This window comes from Phyllobates terribilis, unplaced genomic scaffold, assembly GCF_046119375.1.
Source record: "Phyllobates terribilis strain yellow unplaced genomic scaffold, ASM4611937v1 Scaffold_9__5_contigs__length_417890890, whole genome shotgun sequence".
NCBI lineage: Eukaryota > Metazoa > Chordata > Amphibia > Anura > Dendrobatidae > Phyllobates > Phyllobates terribilis.
In genome coordinates this window covers 191,494,833-191,510,310 of record NW_027362769.1, presented here as the reverse complement: position 1 = coordinate 191,510,310, position 15,478 = coordinate 191,494,833, and the positions used below count along the sequence as shown (strand labels likewise).

At 59.0% G+C, this 15,478-nt stretch overlaps 1 protein-coding gene across 2 annotated transcripts in view; it reads right to left on the bottom strand.

Moving 5' to 3' along the window:
- Positions 1-2,787: 2,787 nt before the first annotated feature.
- Positions 2,788-15,478, bottom strand: part of LOC141161966 (protein mono-ADP-ribosyltransferase PARP9-like) — a 136,305-nt gene continuing 123,614 nt past the window's right edge. Inside the window, exons 4-8 of one of the 2 annotated variants that reach the window (XM_073647555.1) lie at positions 13,064-13,136; positions 9,068-9,580; positions 8,152-8,276; positions 4,345-4,513; positions 2,788-3,129 (exon numbers count right to left, since the gene is read on the bottom strand). In XM_073647555.1, coding sequence (XP_073503656.1) covers positions 2,840-3,129; positions 4,345-4,513; positions 8,152-8,276; positions 9,068-9,580; positions 13,064-13,136 — 1,170 coding nt within the window. In that variant the 3' untranslated portion in view covers positions 2,788-2,839. The remainder of the gene's footprint in view (positions 3,130-4,344; positions 4,514-8,151; positions 8,277-9,067; positions 9,581-13,063; positions 13,137-15,478) is intronic. The other variant, XM_073647554.1, reaches the window with a different exon arrangement.

Here is a 15,478-nt window from a genome sequence, read left to right as displayed (position 1 = left end):
GAGCGCAGCCACAAGGGAGGAGAACAATATAGACCCGCGGCTGCCATCACCACGAGCGCAGCCACAAGGGAGGAGAACAATATAGACCCGCGGCTGCCATCACCACGAGCGCAGCCACAAGGGCGGAGAACAATATAGACCCGCAGCTGCCATCACTGCAAGCGCAGCCACAAGGGCGGAGAACAATATAGACCCGCAGCTGCCATCACTGCAAGCGCAGCCACAAGGGAGGAGAACAATATAGACCCGCAGCTGCCATCACTGCAAGCGCAGCCACAAGGGCGGAGAACAATATAGACCCGCGGCTGCCATCATTGCGCGCTCAGCCACAAGGGAGGAGAACAATATAGACCCAAGGCTGCCATCACCACGAGCGCAGCCACAAGGGCGGAGTACAGTATAGACCCGCGGCTGCCATCACCACGAGCGCGGCCACAAGGGAGGAGAACAATATAGACCCGCGGCTGCCATCACTGCGAGCGCAGCCACAAGGCGGAGCACACTATAGACCCGCGGCTGCCATCACCACGAGCGCGGCCACGGGAGGAGAACAATATAGACCCGCGGCTGCCATCACCGTGAGCACGGCCACAAGGGCGGAGTACAGTATAGACCCGCGGCTGCCATCACCGTGAGCACGGCCACAAGGGCGGAGTACAGTATAGACCCGCGGCTGCCATCACCACGAGCGCAGCCACAAGGGCGGAGAACAATATAGACCCGCAGCTGCCATCACCACGAGAACGGCCACAAGGGCGTTGTACAGTATAGACCCGCAGCTGCCATCACCACGAGCGCAGCCACAAGGGCAGAGAACAATATAGACCCGCGGCTGCCATCACCACGAGCGCAGCCACAAGGGCAGAGAACAATATAGACCCGCAGCTGCCATCACCACGAGAAGGGCCACAAGGGCGGAGTACAGTATAGACCCGCAGCTGCCATCACCACGAGCGCAGCCACAAGGGCGGAGAACAATATAGACCCGCAGCTGCCATCACCACGAGCGCAGCCACAAGGGCAGAGAACAATATAGACCCGCGGCTGCCATCACCACGAGCGCAGCCACAAGGGCAGAGAACAATATAGACCCGCGGCTGCCATCACCGTGAGCACGGCCACAAGGGCGGAGTACAGTATAGACCCGCAGCTGCCATCACCACGAGCGCAGCCACAAGGGCGGAGAACAATATAGACCCGCGGCTGCCATCACCACGAGAACGGCCACAAGGGCGGAGAACGATATAGACCCGCGGCTGCCATCACCACGAGAACGGCCACAAGGGCGGAGTACAGTATAGACCCGCAGCTGCCATCACCACGAGCGCAGCCACAAGGGCGGAGAACAATATAGATCCGCAGCTGCCATCACCGTGAGCACGGCCACAAGGGCGGAGTACAGTATAGACCCGCGGCTGCCATCACCACGAGAACGGCCACAAGGGCGGAGTACAGTATAGACCCGCGGCTGCCATCACCACGAGAACGGCCACAAGGGCGGAGAACAATATAGACCCGCGGCTGCCATCACCACGAGAACGGCCACAAGGGCGGAGTACAGTATAGACTCGCGGCTGCCATCACCACGAGAACGGCCACAAGGGCGGAGAACAATATAGACCCGCGGCTGCCATCACCACGAGCGCGGCCACAAGGGCGGAGTACAGGCAGGAGAACATTATAAAACAGCTTTTATTTTTCATAAATTTGCAGCTATTTCTACAAAACCTGAAATCTAAACAAAAATCCTCATCTGTCACAAAACGGAGGTCAGGGTGCACAGACTTTCATGGTGGAGCGTGAGATAAGCCGTCCTCTCCGGGATCCTGCAGCTCAATGATGGATCTGTCCCAGGAGAGCATGGAAATGACCCGGGAACAATCGCTGTCTTCTACGGTCACTGCCGGCGGTCCCAGGCCGCGCACAATCCCACCCGAACCGCCAGGACCTGCGTCTATGGAATAGAAGCATCGGCCATATAATGAGCCCCAGCCGCCCAATGTGCAGGCAAAGCCCCCGGATCCCACCCAGAGCAAAACGTGCCCCCCTCCCGCTGTCTCCTCTGTACGTCCGGGTGCTACAGCGAGATGTGTGAATGCCGTCATATGGCCACGTGGGCCCGGAGGTGATTGCAGCTTTTTTTTTTTAACTCATAAATCTCTGGGACCAGAAAAAGTCTCCACACCCATCAGAAATACTATGTGAGGACTCACCGGCTCCGATACCCCCCAAACATGGCGACGACGGGGTCCTGTGCTCACAGGTTGTCCCTACACAGCCGGCGGTGGCAGCAGCGAGAGATCTGGCAGCAAAACCCTGAAAAGCTTCCCGAATCCCAGCAGAGAGGCCGGCGCGGCCCCCAGCAGAGAGGCCGGCGCGGCCCCCAGCAGAGAGGCCGGCGCGGCCCCCAGCAGAGAGGCCGGCGCGGCCTAAAAGTAGCTCCCACCCTCTGTTATCTTCTTACCACCAATTTACCCCCCCGATAACCTCGCACCTTCCCCAATGTTCCCTCGCTGCTATTCTCACCCCCCTATCCCCAATAATAAAACTATAATTATTGCATAGAATGACGCCGATTACTCTGCATTTAGTGTTCAGGCTCCGCTGCTCTGCGGCATCTATAAGGCACTCAGCTCTGTGCAGGCGTAATGTGTACACAGCCCTGCAGAAAACTAATGGTCCCAACAGACAAGGCACAGAGGTGCTAATGAGCAGCAGGCCCCCGCGCACCACGGCCGCCCCCCGCGCACCACGGCCGCCCCCCCCGCGCACCACGGCCGCCCCCCGCGCACCACGGCCGCCCCCCGCGCACCACGGCCGCCCCCCGCGCTATACGAAGCTACTTTTTACATTTACAGGTGAATACGATCTGGGGATTTGCCTGGAAACGGTCAAATATGACAAAATGATCGGGAGGCAGCCCCCCGTCTGTGAGGCCGTCGTACAGCTGCAGAGCGTCGGACCCCGCACAGGGCAGAGCTGGCTGATTCTTGTCATATTTGGTGGTGGCGCCGATCAGCACCTCCGCCTGGAGGATGTACAGGAGCCCGTCCTTCTCCGGGGCCACGAACCGCTGCAGGATGTTGGGCAAAGTCTTCTTGAAGTAAACTCCAGCCCTGAACTTCACATCTAGAAGAAAGCGAGAAGTCGTGATACACAGAGGAGAGAAGACGCCGCTACATACCGCACAGAGGAGAGAAGACGCCGCTACATACCGCACAGAGGAGAGAAGACGCCGCTACATACCGCACAGAGGAGAGAAGACGCCGCTACATACCGCACAGGGGAGAGAAGACGCCGCTACATACCGCACAGGGGAGAGAAGACGCCGCTACATACCGCACAGGGGAGAGAAGACGCCGCTACATACCGCACAGGGGAGAGAAGACGCCGCTACATACCGCACAGGGGAGAGAAGACGCCGCTACATACCGCACAGGGGAGAGAAGACGCCGCTACATACCGCACAGGGGAGAGAAGACGCCGCTACATACCGCACAGGGGAGAGAAGACGCAGCTACATACCGCACAGGGGAGAGAAGACGCAGCTACATACCGCACAGGGGAGAGAAGACGCCGCTACATACCGCACAGGGGAGAGAAGACGCCGCTACATACCGCACAGGGGAGAGAAGACGCCGCTACATACCGCACAGGGGAGAGAAGACGCCGCTACATACCGCACAGGGGAGAGAAGACGCCGCTACATACCGCACAGGGGAGAGAAGACGCCGCTACATACCGCACAGGGGAGAGAAGACGCAGCTACATACCGCACAGGGGAGAGAAGACGCAGCTACATACCGCACAGGGGAGAGAAGACGCCGCTACATACCGCACAGGGGAGAGAAGACGCCGCTACATACCGCACAGGGGAGAGAAGACTCAGCTACATACCGCACAGGGGAGAGAAGACGCAGCTACATACCGCACAGGGGAGAGAAGACGCAGCTACATACCGCACAGGGGAGAGAAGACGCCGCTACATACCGCACAGGGGAGAGAAGACGCCGCTACATACCGCACAGGGGAGAGAAGACGCAGCTACATACCGCACAGGGGAGAGAAGACGCAGCTACATACCGCACAGGGGAGAGAAGACGCCGCTACATACCGCACAGGGGAGAGAAGACGCCGCTACATACCGCACAGGGGAGAGAAGACGCCGCTACATACCGCACAGGGGAGAGAAGACGCCGCTACATACCGCACAGGGGAGAGAAGACGCCGCTACATACCGCACAGAGGAGAGAAGACGCCGCTACATACCACACAGAGGAGAGGAGCAGGGCAGGTTTTCTGGGGGTGGCCAGCAGTAGGGGGCGCTGTGTGGTCTCTTCTCACCTTTGGACGTGCCGTACAGCTTGTGGCAGCCGACATCACAGACCGTCCTCCATGACTGTCCGGGGAGCAGCTGATACATCTGCTCGGCGCTCGGCGGCTTCTGCGTCTTCATCGCTTCCTTCTTGGACTGGAAGACGCCGGACAGCAGCTCGTTCTGCACCTTCTCCATCTAGAAAGAGAAGAAAGCACGGAGGAGTCCGGGGGTCTCATACTTATGGGCAGCCTGCCGAGGTGGTCCGAGACGCAGCCAGAAAGGTGGACATTTCCTGGGGGTCCGGTATTGTGTCTGACTGTACCAGGGAGTCCTCCATGTCCGGGGGTTCTGGGTTCATATTCCCAAGGACAACATCTATAGTGGCATGTAAAAGTTTGTGCACCCCTGGTCAGAATTCCTGTTATTGTGAATAGTGAAGCAAGTTGAAGATGAAACGATCTAAAAGGCCTAAAGTTACAGATAACACATTTCCTTTTATATATATTTATATATTTTACAAATCTTTTACATTTTATAAATTACAAAAAGGAAAATGGGCCGATGCAAAAGTTTGTGCCCCCTGCATGTTCAGTACCTAGTAGCGCCTCCTTTTGCAAGTATCGCAGCTTGTAAACGCTTTTTGTAGCCGGACAGGAGTCTTTCAGTTCTTGTCTGAGGGATTTTCCTTCATTCTTCCTTGGAGAATTCCTCCAGTTCTGTGAGATTCCTGGGGCGTCTTGCATCCTCTGGTATATTGAGGTCTAGCCACAGATTTTCAATGATGTTCAGATCAGGGGACTGTGAGGGCCATTGTAAAACCTTCAGCTTGCGCCTTTTGAGGTCGTCTATTGTGGATTGTGACGTGTGTTTAGGATCATTATCCATTTGTAGAATCCTCCTCTTTTCATCTTCACCTTTTTTACAGATGGTGTTATGGTTACATCAAGAATTTGTTGAAATTTCATTGAATCCATTCTCCCCTCTACCCGTGAAATGCTCCCTGTGCCATTGGCTGCATCACAACCCCAAAGCATGATTGATCCTCCCCCATGCTTAATGGTTGGCGGGATGTTCTTCTCCTGAAATTCTCTGTCCTTTTTTCTCCACACATACCTTTGATCATTGTGGCCACAGACTATTATTTTACCCTCATTGGTCCACAGCACTTGTTTCCACAACGCATCAGACTTGTTTAGATGTTCTTTTGCACTTCTGACGCTGAATTTTATGGTGTCGCAGGAGAGGTTTTTCTTCTGATGTCTCTTCCATGAAGGCCATATTTGTGCAGGTGTCTCTGAACAGTAGAACAATGTACCACAACTCCACAGTCTGCTAAATCTTTCTGAAGGACTTTTGCAGTAAAGCGGGGGTTCTGATTTGCCTCTCTAGCAATCCTAGGAGCAGCTCACTAACATTTTGCTTGGTCTTCTAGACCTTATCTTGACCTCCACTGTTCCTGGTAACGGCCATTTCTTAATTATATTTCAAACTGAGGAAAGGGCAACTTGAAAACTCTTTGCTATCTTCTTATAGCTTCTCCAGCTTTGTGGCCTCCTCCATTGTCAGAGCTCGGCCGCTGCTTAGAAGAACTCATGGCTGATGTTTTTAGCACGAGGTTAGAGGAGGCTGAGGTTTTATAAAGCTGGAAATTTACATCACCGGCCAGGCCTAACGATGATAGTGACAAAGCATAACCCTAACAGGCTAATTAAACTTTTACATGTCGCTGTGCATGGAGTCTTGTGTCTTCTCCCTGGATTTGCGGGGGGTTTCCATCGGGTTCATTTACAGGGGATTTGTGAGCGACGCTCCTGTCTGTGCTGCGCAGGATGTTGGCGCCATGTAAGAAGGTGATGGAAACAATCGTCTGCAACAGCCTGAACCGGGCAATGGCCGGGGCGACATGAAGAATCGGAATTAACTGAAATTATTAAGAGCCACCACCTGCATAGTCCCAGAACAAGGTGGACATATATGGAGGGGGCTGGCCGGAGGCACTGCAGGGGGCACCAGAAAGACGAGTCAGGGGGCCGGCGCCTCATATCTCAAAACCTACAACATATCTGCAATTGTATTAAAAAGACTTTATTGATTCAATTATAAGATACAATAGGTAAAAGCTGAAATGTGAAAGGTGGCATCGCCATGGAAACCAGAAGACAGAAGATGTAACAACTGGAAAGTAAGGAAAATACAAGAAAGAGTCGAAGAACAATCAAAAAGCAAATAGAAACCTCTAGCATGGAGGCCGGTCTGCTGTGTGTGAAATGACTGGGACGTCCGCGTCTCTCCGGCAGCTCCCCTGGGACGTCCGTGTGCCTCCGACTGCTCCCCGGGAGGGGGGGGGGGGGGAGAGACGTCCGCGTCTCTCCGGCTGCTCCCCGGGGACGTCCGCGTCTCTCCGGCAGCTCCCCTGGGACGTCCGTGTGCCTCCGGCTGCTCCCCGGAGGGGGGGGGGGGACGTCCGCGTCTCTCCGGCTGCTCCCCGGGGGGGGACGTCCGCGTCTCTCCGGCTGCTCCCCGGGGACGTCCGCGTCTCTCCGGCTGCTCCCCTGGGGGGGGGACGTCCGCGTCTCTCCGGCTGCTCCCCTGGGGGGGACGTCCGCGTCTCTCCGGCTGCTCCCCTGGGGGGGACGTCCGCGTCTCTCCGGCTGCTCCCCGGGGACGTCCGCGTCTCTCCGGCTGCTCCCCTGGGGGGGGACGTCCGCGTCTCTCCGGCTGCTCCCCTGGGGGGGACGTCCGCGTCTCTCCGGCTGCTCCCCTGGGGGGGGACGTCCGCGTCTCTCCGGCTGCTCCCCTGGGGGGGACGTCCGCGTCTCTCCGGCTGCTCCCCTGGGGGGGGACGTCCGCGTCTCTCCGGCTGCTCCCCTGGGGGGGGACGTCCGCGTCTCTCCGGCTGCTCCCCGGGGACGTCCGCGTCTCTCCGGCTGCTCCCCGGGGGGGGGGGGACGTCCGCGTCTCTCCGGCTGCTCCCCGGGGACGTCCGTGTCTCTCCGGCTGCTCCCCTGGGGGGTGACGTCCGCGTCTCTCCGGCTGCTCCCCGGGGGGGGGGACGTCCGCGTCTCTCCGGCTGCTCCCCGGGGACGTCCGCGTCTCTCCGGCTGCTCCCCTGGGGGGGGGCATCCGCGTCTCGACGGGTGCTCCCGGGGGGGGGAAGGGGGGGGGACACGTCCGCGTCTCTCCGGCTGCTCCCCGGGGACGTCCGCGTCTCTCCGGCTGCTCCCCTGGGGGGGGACGTCCGCGTCTCTCCGGCTGCTCCCCGGGGACGTCCGTGTGTCTCCGGCTGCTCCCCTGGGACGTCCGTGTGCCTCCGACTGCTCCCCGGGGGGGGGGACGACGTCCGTGTGTCTCCGGCTGCTCCCCGGGGACGTCCGTGTGCCTCCGACTGCTCCCCGGGGGGGGGGGGAGACGTCCGTGTGTCTCCGGCTGCTCCCTGGGGACGTCCGTGTGCCTCCGACTGCTCCCCGGGGGGGGGGGAGACGTCCGTGTGTCTCCGGCTGCTCCCCTGGGACGTCCGTGTGCCTCCGACTGCTCCCCAGGGGGGGGGGGAGACGTCCGTGTGTCTCCGGCTGCTCCCCGGGGACGTCCGCGTCTCTCCGGCTGCGGCTTTGATCACCCCCGTGCATCTGATGTTCTCCTCCCATCATGTGGTTCAGACCTGGAGACATCAGCCGCATCCAATGCGTTTCACTTTTCTGTATATATCAGGCATGTAGTCTTCACCTGAACCTCTATTGCACCACCACTCCCATCATCCTGCACTTTACTACATCTCTCAGGCCCTGACCACCATGTATATAATGCGCCCCTTGCAGCACATATAGTGTAGTTACCTTCACAAGCACCAGAGACGCTTTCTCAAACTCCTTACTCCGCTTTCTGAATTCTGAACTCTGTGGATCGACCTCTGTGACCTGTGCCGGCCGCCGCGCAGGGGTCCGAGGAGTCTGAAGTAAACCTGGAGGAAGCAGTCACAGGAAATATCAATATCTGACAGCAGATGTCCCCCGCAGCGCGCCGCTATCAGCAGATGTCCCCCGCAGCGCGCCGCTATCAGATGTCCCCCGCAGCGCGCCGCTATCAGCAGATGTCCACCGCAGCGCACCGCTATCAGATGTCCCCCACAGCGCGCCGCTATCAGCAGATGTCCCCCGCAGCGCGCCGCTATCAGCAGATGTCCCCCGCAGCGCACCGCTATCAGCAGATGTCCTCCGCAGCGCGCCGCTATCAGCAGATGTCCCCCGCAGCGCGCCGCCATCAGCAGATGTTCCCTGCAGCGCGCCGCTATCAGCAGATGTTCCTCGCAGTGCGCCGCTATCAGATGTTCCCCGCAGGTGCAGTATAATTTTCAGCATCCTGTGGTGTATGGCGGTGGAGCATGATGTACGACGGGTGTTGCTCTGTCAGAAACAGGCCCACCTTAGGAGATGTTCACATGTCCAGCAGTGATCAGGTATGAGGGATCCAGTCCAGACAACTTTTTAGTCTGTTTTTATATAACTGATCTCTGCTGGATCGGTTTTTTTTAACATGGAAGTTTATGGACAATGGATCCGTTATTTCGCTGTCCGTTTTTCTTTTTGTAATGGATCCGTTTTTTGCTTACTGGATCCAGCAGAGATCAGTTGTCTCTGCACCAGCCCCTCATCGCTGCTGGATCTGTGCTACCTGATCACTACTGGACATGTGAAAGCGGCCTTACAGACGACCCTGTACACCCCCATTACATATTACTCCGCAGTCACTCACTTAGTCTCCGGAGAGTGAACGTCTTGTCGCGCCCCCGTGCGGTGCGGCTCTTCCCGTCGATCACATGGCCGGGCGGTGCGCTCAGGGTGACGTTCCTTCCGGACATGACGGCTTCCTCCACTTCCCTGTTGGCTTTTGCAGAGTACGGCCGATCGTTATAGAACCAGATGACGGCGGCCGCCAGCAGCTCATCCTCCAGCGACTCCGCCATCTTATCCTGGACGTCCAGGAGGAGGCGCTCTGCCTGTATGGCCGCCATCACCCTGTCCGGGCAGGGGCCGTGGATCCTCAGCGTGGCCTCCCCATCCTTTACCTCTTCTTCTATGTCCACACTCTGAGGACACGAAGAGAAAACGTCCAATTCTTCATTTCCGCAGAGAAGCAGATGGTTATTGTGTATGAGCAGAGGATTGGCCGACAGGAGACCCCCGAGCCAGGCGGCCGCCGCCCCCACGTCCTCCGCACACCCACCGGCCAATCTCACACACATCTCATCAACCGACGACTCCGGCCCTGCAACCAGAAAGGGGGCGACAGTCACATATCAGGAGAACACCGACCCTGAGGGCGACGGGGTCACGTATCCGGAGAACACAGACCCTGAGGGCCACGGGGTCACGTATCCGGAGAACACAGACCCTGAGGGCCACGGGGTCACGTATCCGGAGAACACTGACCCTGAGGGCGACGGGGTCACGTATCCGGAGAACACTGACCCTGAGGGCGACGGGGTCACGTATCCGGAGAACACAGACCCTGAGGGCCACGGGGTCACGTATCCGGAGAACACAGACCCTGAGGGCGACGAGGTCACGTATCCGGAGAACACTGACCCTGAGGGTGACGGGGTCAAGTATCCGGAGAACACCGACCCTGAGGGCGACGGGGTCACGTATCCGGAGAACACCGATCCTGAGGGCGACGGGGTCAAGTATCCGGAGAACACCGACCCTGAGGGCGACGGGGTCACGTATCAGGAGAACACCGACTGTGAGGGTGACGGGGTCACGTATCCGGAGAACACTGACCCTGAGGGTGACGGGGTCAAGTATCCGGAGAACACCGACCCTGAGGGCGACGGGGTCACGTATCCGGAGAACACCGATCCTGAGGGCGACGGGGTCAAGTATCCGGAGAACACTGACCCTGAGGGCGACGGGGTCACGTATCCGGAGAACACCGACCCTGAGGGCGACGGGGTCACGTATCCGGAGAACACTGACCGTGAGGGCGACGGGGTCACGTATCCGGAGAACACCGACCCTGAGGGCGACGGGGTCATGTATCCGAAGAACACCGACCCTGAGGGCGACGGGGTCAAGTATCCGGAGAACACCGACCCTGAGGGCGACTGGGGTCACGTATCCTGAGAACACTGACCCTGAGGGCGACTGGGGTCACGTATCCTGAGAACACTGACCCTGAGGGCGACTGGGGTCACGTATACTGAGAACACGGACCCTGAGGGCGACAGGGTCACGTATCCTGAGAACACGGACCCTGAGGGCGACGGGGTCACGTATCCGGAGAACACGGACCCTGAGGGCGACGGGGTCACGTATCAGGAGAACACCGACTGTGAGGGTGACGGGGTCACGTATCCGGAGAACACTGACCCTGAGGGTGACGGGGTCAAGTATCCGGAGAACACCGACCCTGAGGGCGACGGGGTCACGTATCCGGAGAACACTGACCCTGAGGGCCACGGGGTCACGTATCCGGAGAACACTGACCCTGAGGGCCACGGGGTCACGTATCCGGAGAACACTGACCCTGAGGGTGACGGGGTCAAGTATCCGGAGAACACCGACCCTGAGGGCGACGGGGTCACGTATCCGGAGAACACCGACCCTGAGGGCGACGGGGTCACGTATCCGGAGAAAACTGACCCTGAGGGCGACGGGGTCACGTATCCGGAGAAAACTGACCCTGAGGGCGACGGGGTCACGTATCCGGAGAAAACTGACCCTGAGGGCCACGGGGTCACGTATCCGGAGAACACGGACCCTGAGGGCCACGGGGTCAAGTATCTGGTGAACACTGACCCTGAGGGCGACGGGGTCACATATCCGGAGAACACTGACCCTGAGGGCGACGGGGTCACGTATCCGGAGAAAACTGACCCTGAGGGCGACGGGGTCACGTATCCGGAGAACACTGACCCTGAGGGCGACGGGGTCACGTATCCGGAGAAAACTGACCCTGAGGGCGACGGGGTCACGTATCCGGAGAACACTGACCCTGAGGGCGACGAGGTCACGTATCCGGAGAAAACTGACCCTGAGGGCGACGGGGTCACGTATCCGGAGAAAACTGACCCTGAGGGCGACGGGGTCACGTATCCGGAGAACACGGACCCTGAGGGCGACGGGGTCATATATCCAGAGAACACTGACCCTGAGGGCGACGGGGTCACGTATCCGGAGAACACGGACCCTGAGGGCGACGGGGTCACGTATCTGGAGAACACGGACCCTGAGGGCGACGGGGTCACGTATCCGGAGAACACGGACCCTGAGGGCGACGGGGTCACGTATCTGGAGAACACGGACCCTGAGGGCGACGGGGTCACGTATCCGGAGAACACTGACCCTGAGGGCGACGGGGTCACGTATCCGGAGAACACTGACCCTGAGGGCGACGGGGTCACGTATCCGGAGAACACTGACCCTGAGGGCGACGGGGTCACGTATCCGGAGAACACTGACCCTGAGGGCGACGGGGTCACGTATCTGGAGAACACGGACCCTGAGGGCGACGGGGTCACGTATCCGGAGAACACTGACCCTGAGGGCGACGGGGTCACGTATCCGGAGAACACTGACCCTGAGGGCGACGGGGTCACGTATCCGGAGAACACCGATCCCGAGGGCGACGGGGAGAGGGGGTCACATATCCAGACAGCAATAAAAAGGAGCTCAGTGATTGACCTAAGCAGTGACATCACTTATTGTGAATAGTGGATCCCGTGTCCCGCTGGGTATCATGTATCTCTGAATGCAGGGAGCTCCCCCTAGTGGTGGCTGCAGACAGGATCTTATCATGTATCTCTGTACACAGGGAGCTCCCTCTAGTGGTGGCTGCAGACAGTATCTTATCATGTATCTCTGTATACAGGGAGCTCCCCCTAGTGGTGTCAGCAGACAGGATCTTATCATGTATCTCTGTATACAGGGAGCTCCCTCTAGTGGTGGCTGCAGACAGGATCTTATCATGTATCTCTGTATACAGGGAGCTCCCCCTAGTGGTGTCAGCAGACAGGATCTTATCATGTATCTCTATATACAGGGAGCTCCCCCTAGTGGTGACTGCAGACAGGATCTTATCATGTATCTCTGTATACAGGGAGCTCCCCCTAGTAGTAGCTGCAGACAGGATCTTATCATGTATCTCTGTATACAGGGAGATCCCCCTAGTGGTGGCTGCAGACAGAATCTCATCATGTATCTCTGTATACAGGGAGCTCCCCATAGTGGTGGCTGCAGACAGGATCTTATCATGTGCCTCTGTATACAGGGAGCTCCCCCTAGTGGTGACTGCAGACAGAATCTTATCATGTATCTCTGTATACAGGGAGATCCCCCTAGTGGTGTCAGCAGACAGGATCTTATCATGTATCTCTATATACAGGGAGCTCCCCCTAGTGGTGACTGCAGACAGGATCTTATCATGTATCTCTGTATACAGGGAGCTCCCCCTAGTAGTAGCTGCAGACAGGATCTTATCATGTATCTCTGTATACAGGGAGATCCCCCTAGTGGTGGCTGCAGACAGGATGTTATCATGTATCTCTGTATACAAGGAGCTCCCCCTAGTGGTGGCTGCAGACAGAATCTTATCATGTATCTCTGTATACAGGGAGCTCCCCCTAGTGGTGGCTGCAGACAGGATCTTATCATGTATCTCTGTATACAGGGAGCTCCCCCTAGTGGTGGCTGCAGTGCCCCCTATGTCCGTGCTCGGGCAGTTGCACTCTCGCTGCACTCACACTCTCACCTCTCGGTCTCTGGGTAAACTCCACATTCTTATCATTTATGTTTCCGGATTTTCTGAGTTTGTCCTGAAAAGCCTTTAAAGGAGAAAACAAGAAGATAAAGATGATGATTGATCTCCACAAAAGACAAACGATCTGCGATCACCAGGCCCTGTGAGCGCTGCTCTGGAGCATTACATGGTACTTCTGCTAGGTTGTGATCAGATTCTTGCGGCTGCACTACAGATCACAGACGGTGTGTGGAGTCCACACATAACAGCAGCCAATAGGAGGAGGATCCTGAGGAGATCTCCAGATCTGTGATCTCCAGGGGCAGATAATCTGCAATCCTGAAATGATGCATGCTGGGAAATGCCCCACCCACCCCACACAGATGAGATCCGGGAGAATTACGAGAAGTGAACATTCCTGGTCTTTACTCTGATCAGTGAGATCATAGGACGCTCCCCCCCCCCCCCCACACACACACACACACACACAAGACGGTCCCCCACACACACACACAACGCCCCCCCACACACACACAAGACGGCCCCCCACACACACACACAACGCCCCCCCACACACACACAAGACGGCCCCCCACACACACAAACGCCCACCCACCACACACACACAAGACGCTCCCCCCCCCACACACACACAGGACGCTCCCCCCCCCACCACACACAGGACGCTCCCCCCCCCACCACACACACACACACACACACAAGACGGCCCCCCACACACACAGGACGGCCCCCCCCCACACACACACACACAGGACGATCCCCCCACACACACACAGGACGCTCCCCCCCCACACACACACACAAGACGCTCCCCCCCACACACACACACACACACAAGACGGCCCCCCACACACACAGGACGGCCCCCCCCACCACACACACACAAGACACTCCCCCCCACACACACACACAGGACGCTCCCCCCCCACACACACAAGACGCCCCCCCCCCACACACACACACACAAGACGGCCCCCCACACACACAGGACGGCCCCCCCACACACACACACACAGGACGCTCCCCCACACACACACACAGGACGCTCCCCCCCCCACACACACACAGGACGCTCCCCCCCCCACACACACAGGACGCTCCCCCCCCACACACACACAGGACGCTCCCCCCCCACACACACAAGACGGCCCCCCACACACACACACACAGGACGCTCCCCCCCCACACACACACAAGACGGCCCCCCCCACACACACACACAGGACGCTCCCCCCCCACACACACACAAGACGGCCCCCCCCACACACACAAGACGGCCCCCCACACACACACACACAGGACGCTCCCCCCCCACACACACACAAGACGGCCCCCCCCACACACACACACAGGACGCTCCCCCCCACACACACACAGGACGCTCCCCCCCCACACACACACAAGACGGCCCCCCCCACACACACAAGACGGCCCCCCACACACACACACACAGGACGCTCCCCCCCCACACACACACAAGACGGCCCCCCCCACACACACACACAGGACGCTCCCCCCCCACACACACACAGGACGCTCCCCCCCCACACACACACAAGACGGCCCCCCCCACACACACACACACAGGACGCTCCCCCCCACACACACACAGGACGCTCCCCCCCCACACACACACAAGACGGCCCCCCCCACACACACACAGGACGCTCCCCCCCCACACATACACAGGACGCTCCCCCCCCACACACACAAGACGGCCCCCCCACACACACACACAGGACGCTCCCCCCCCCACACACACACAGGACGCTCCCCCCCCACACACACACACAACGCCCCCCCCACACACACACACAACGCCCCCCCCACACACACACATACAGGACGCTCCCCCCACACACACACACACAAGACGGCCCCCCACACACACACACACAGGACGCTCCCCCCCCCCCACACACACACACACAGGAGGCTCCCCCCACACACACACACAAGACGGCCCCCCACACACACACACACAGGACGCTCCCCCCCACACACACACACAAGACGGCCCCCCCACACACACACAGGAGGCTCCCCCACACACACACACACAGGACGCTCCCCCTCACACACACACACAGGACGCTCCCCCACACACACACACACAAGACGGCCCCCCAAACACACACACAACGCCCCCCCCACCACACACACACACAGGACGCTCCCCCCCCACACACACACACACACAACGCCCCCCCCACACACACACACACACAGGACGCTCCCCCACACACACACACAGGACGCTCCCCCACACACACACACACAAGACGGCCCCCCCACATACACACACACAGGACGCTCCCCCCCACACACACACACACAAGACGGCCCCCCCACACACACACAGGAGGCTCCCCCCCACACACACACACAGGACGCTCCCCCACACAC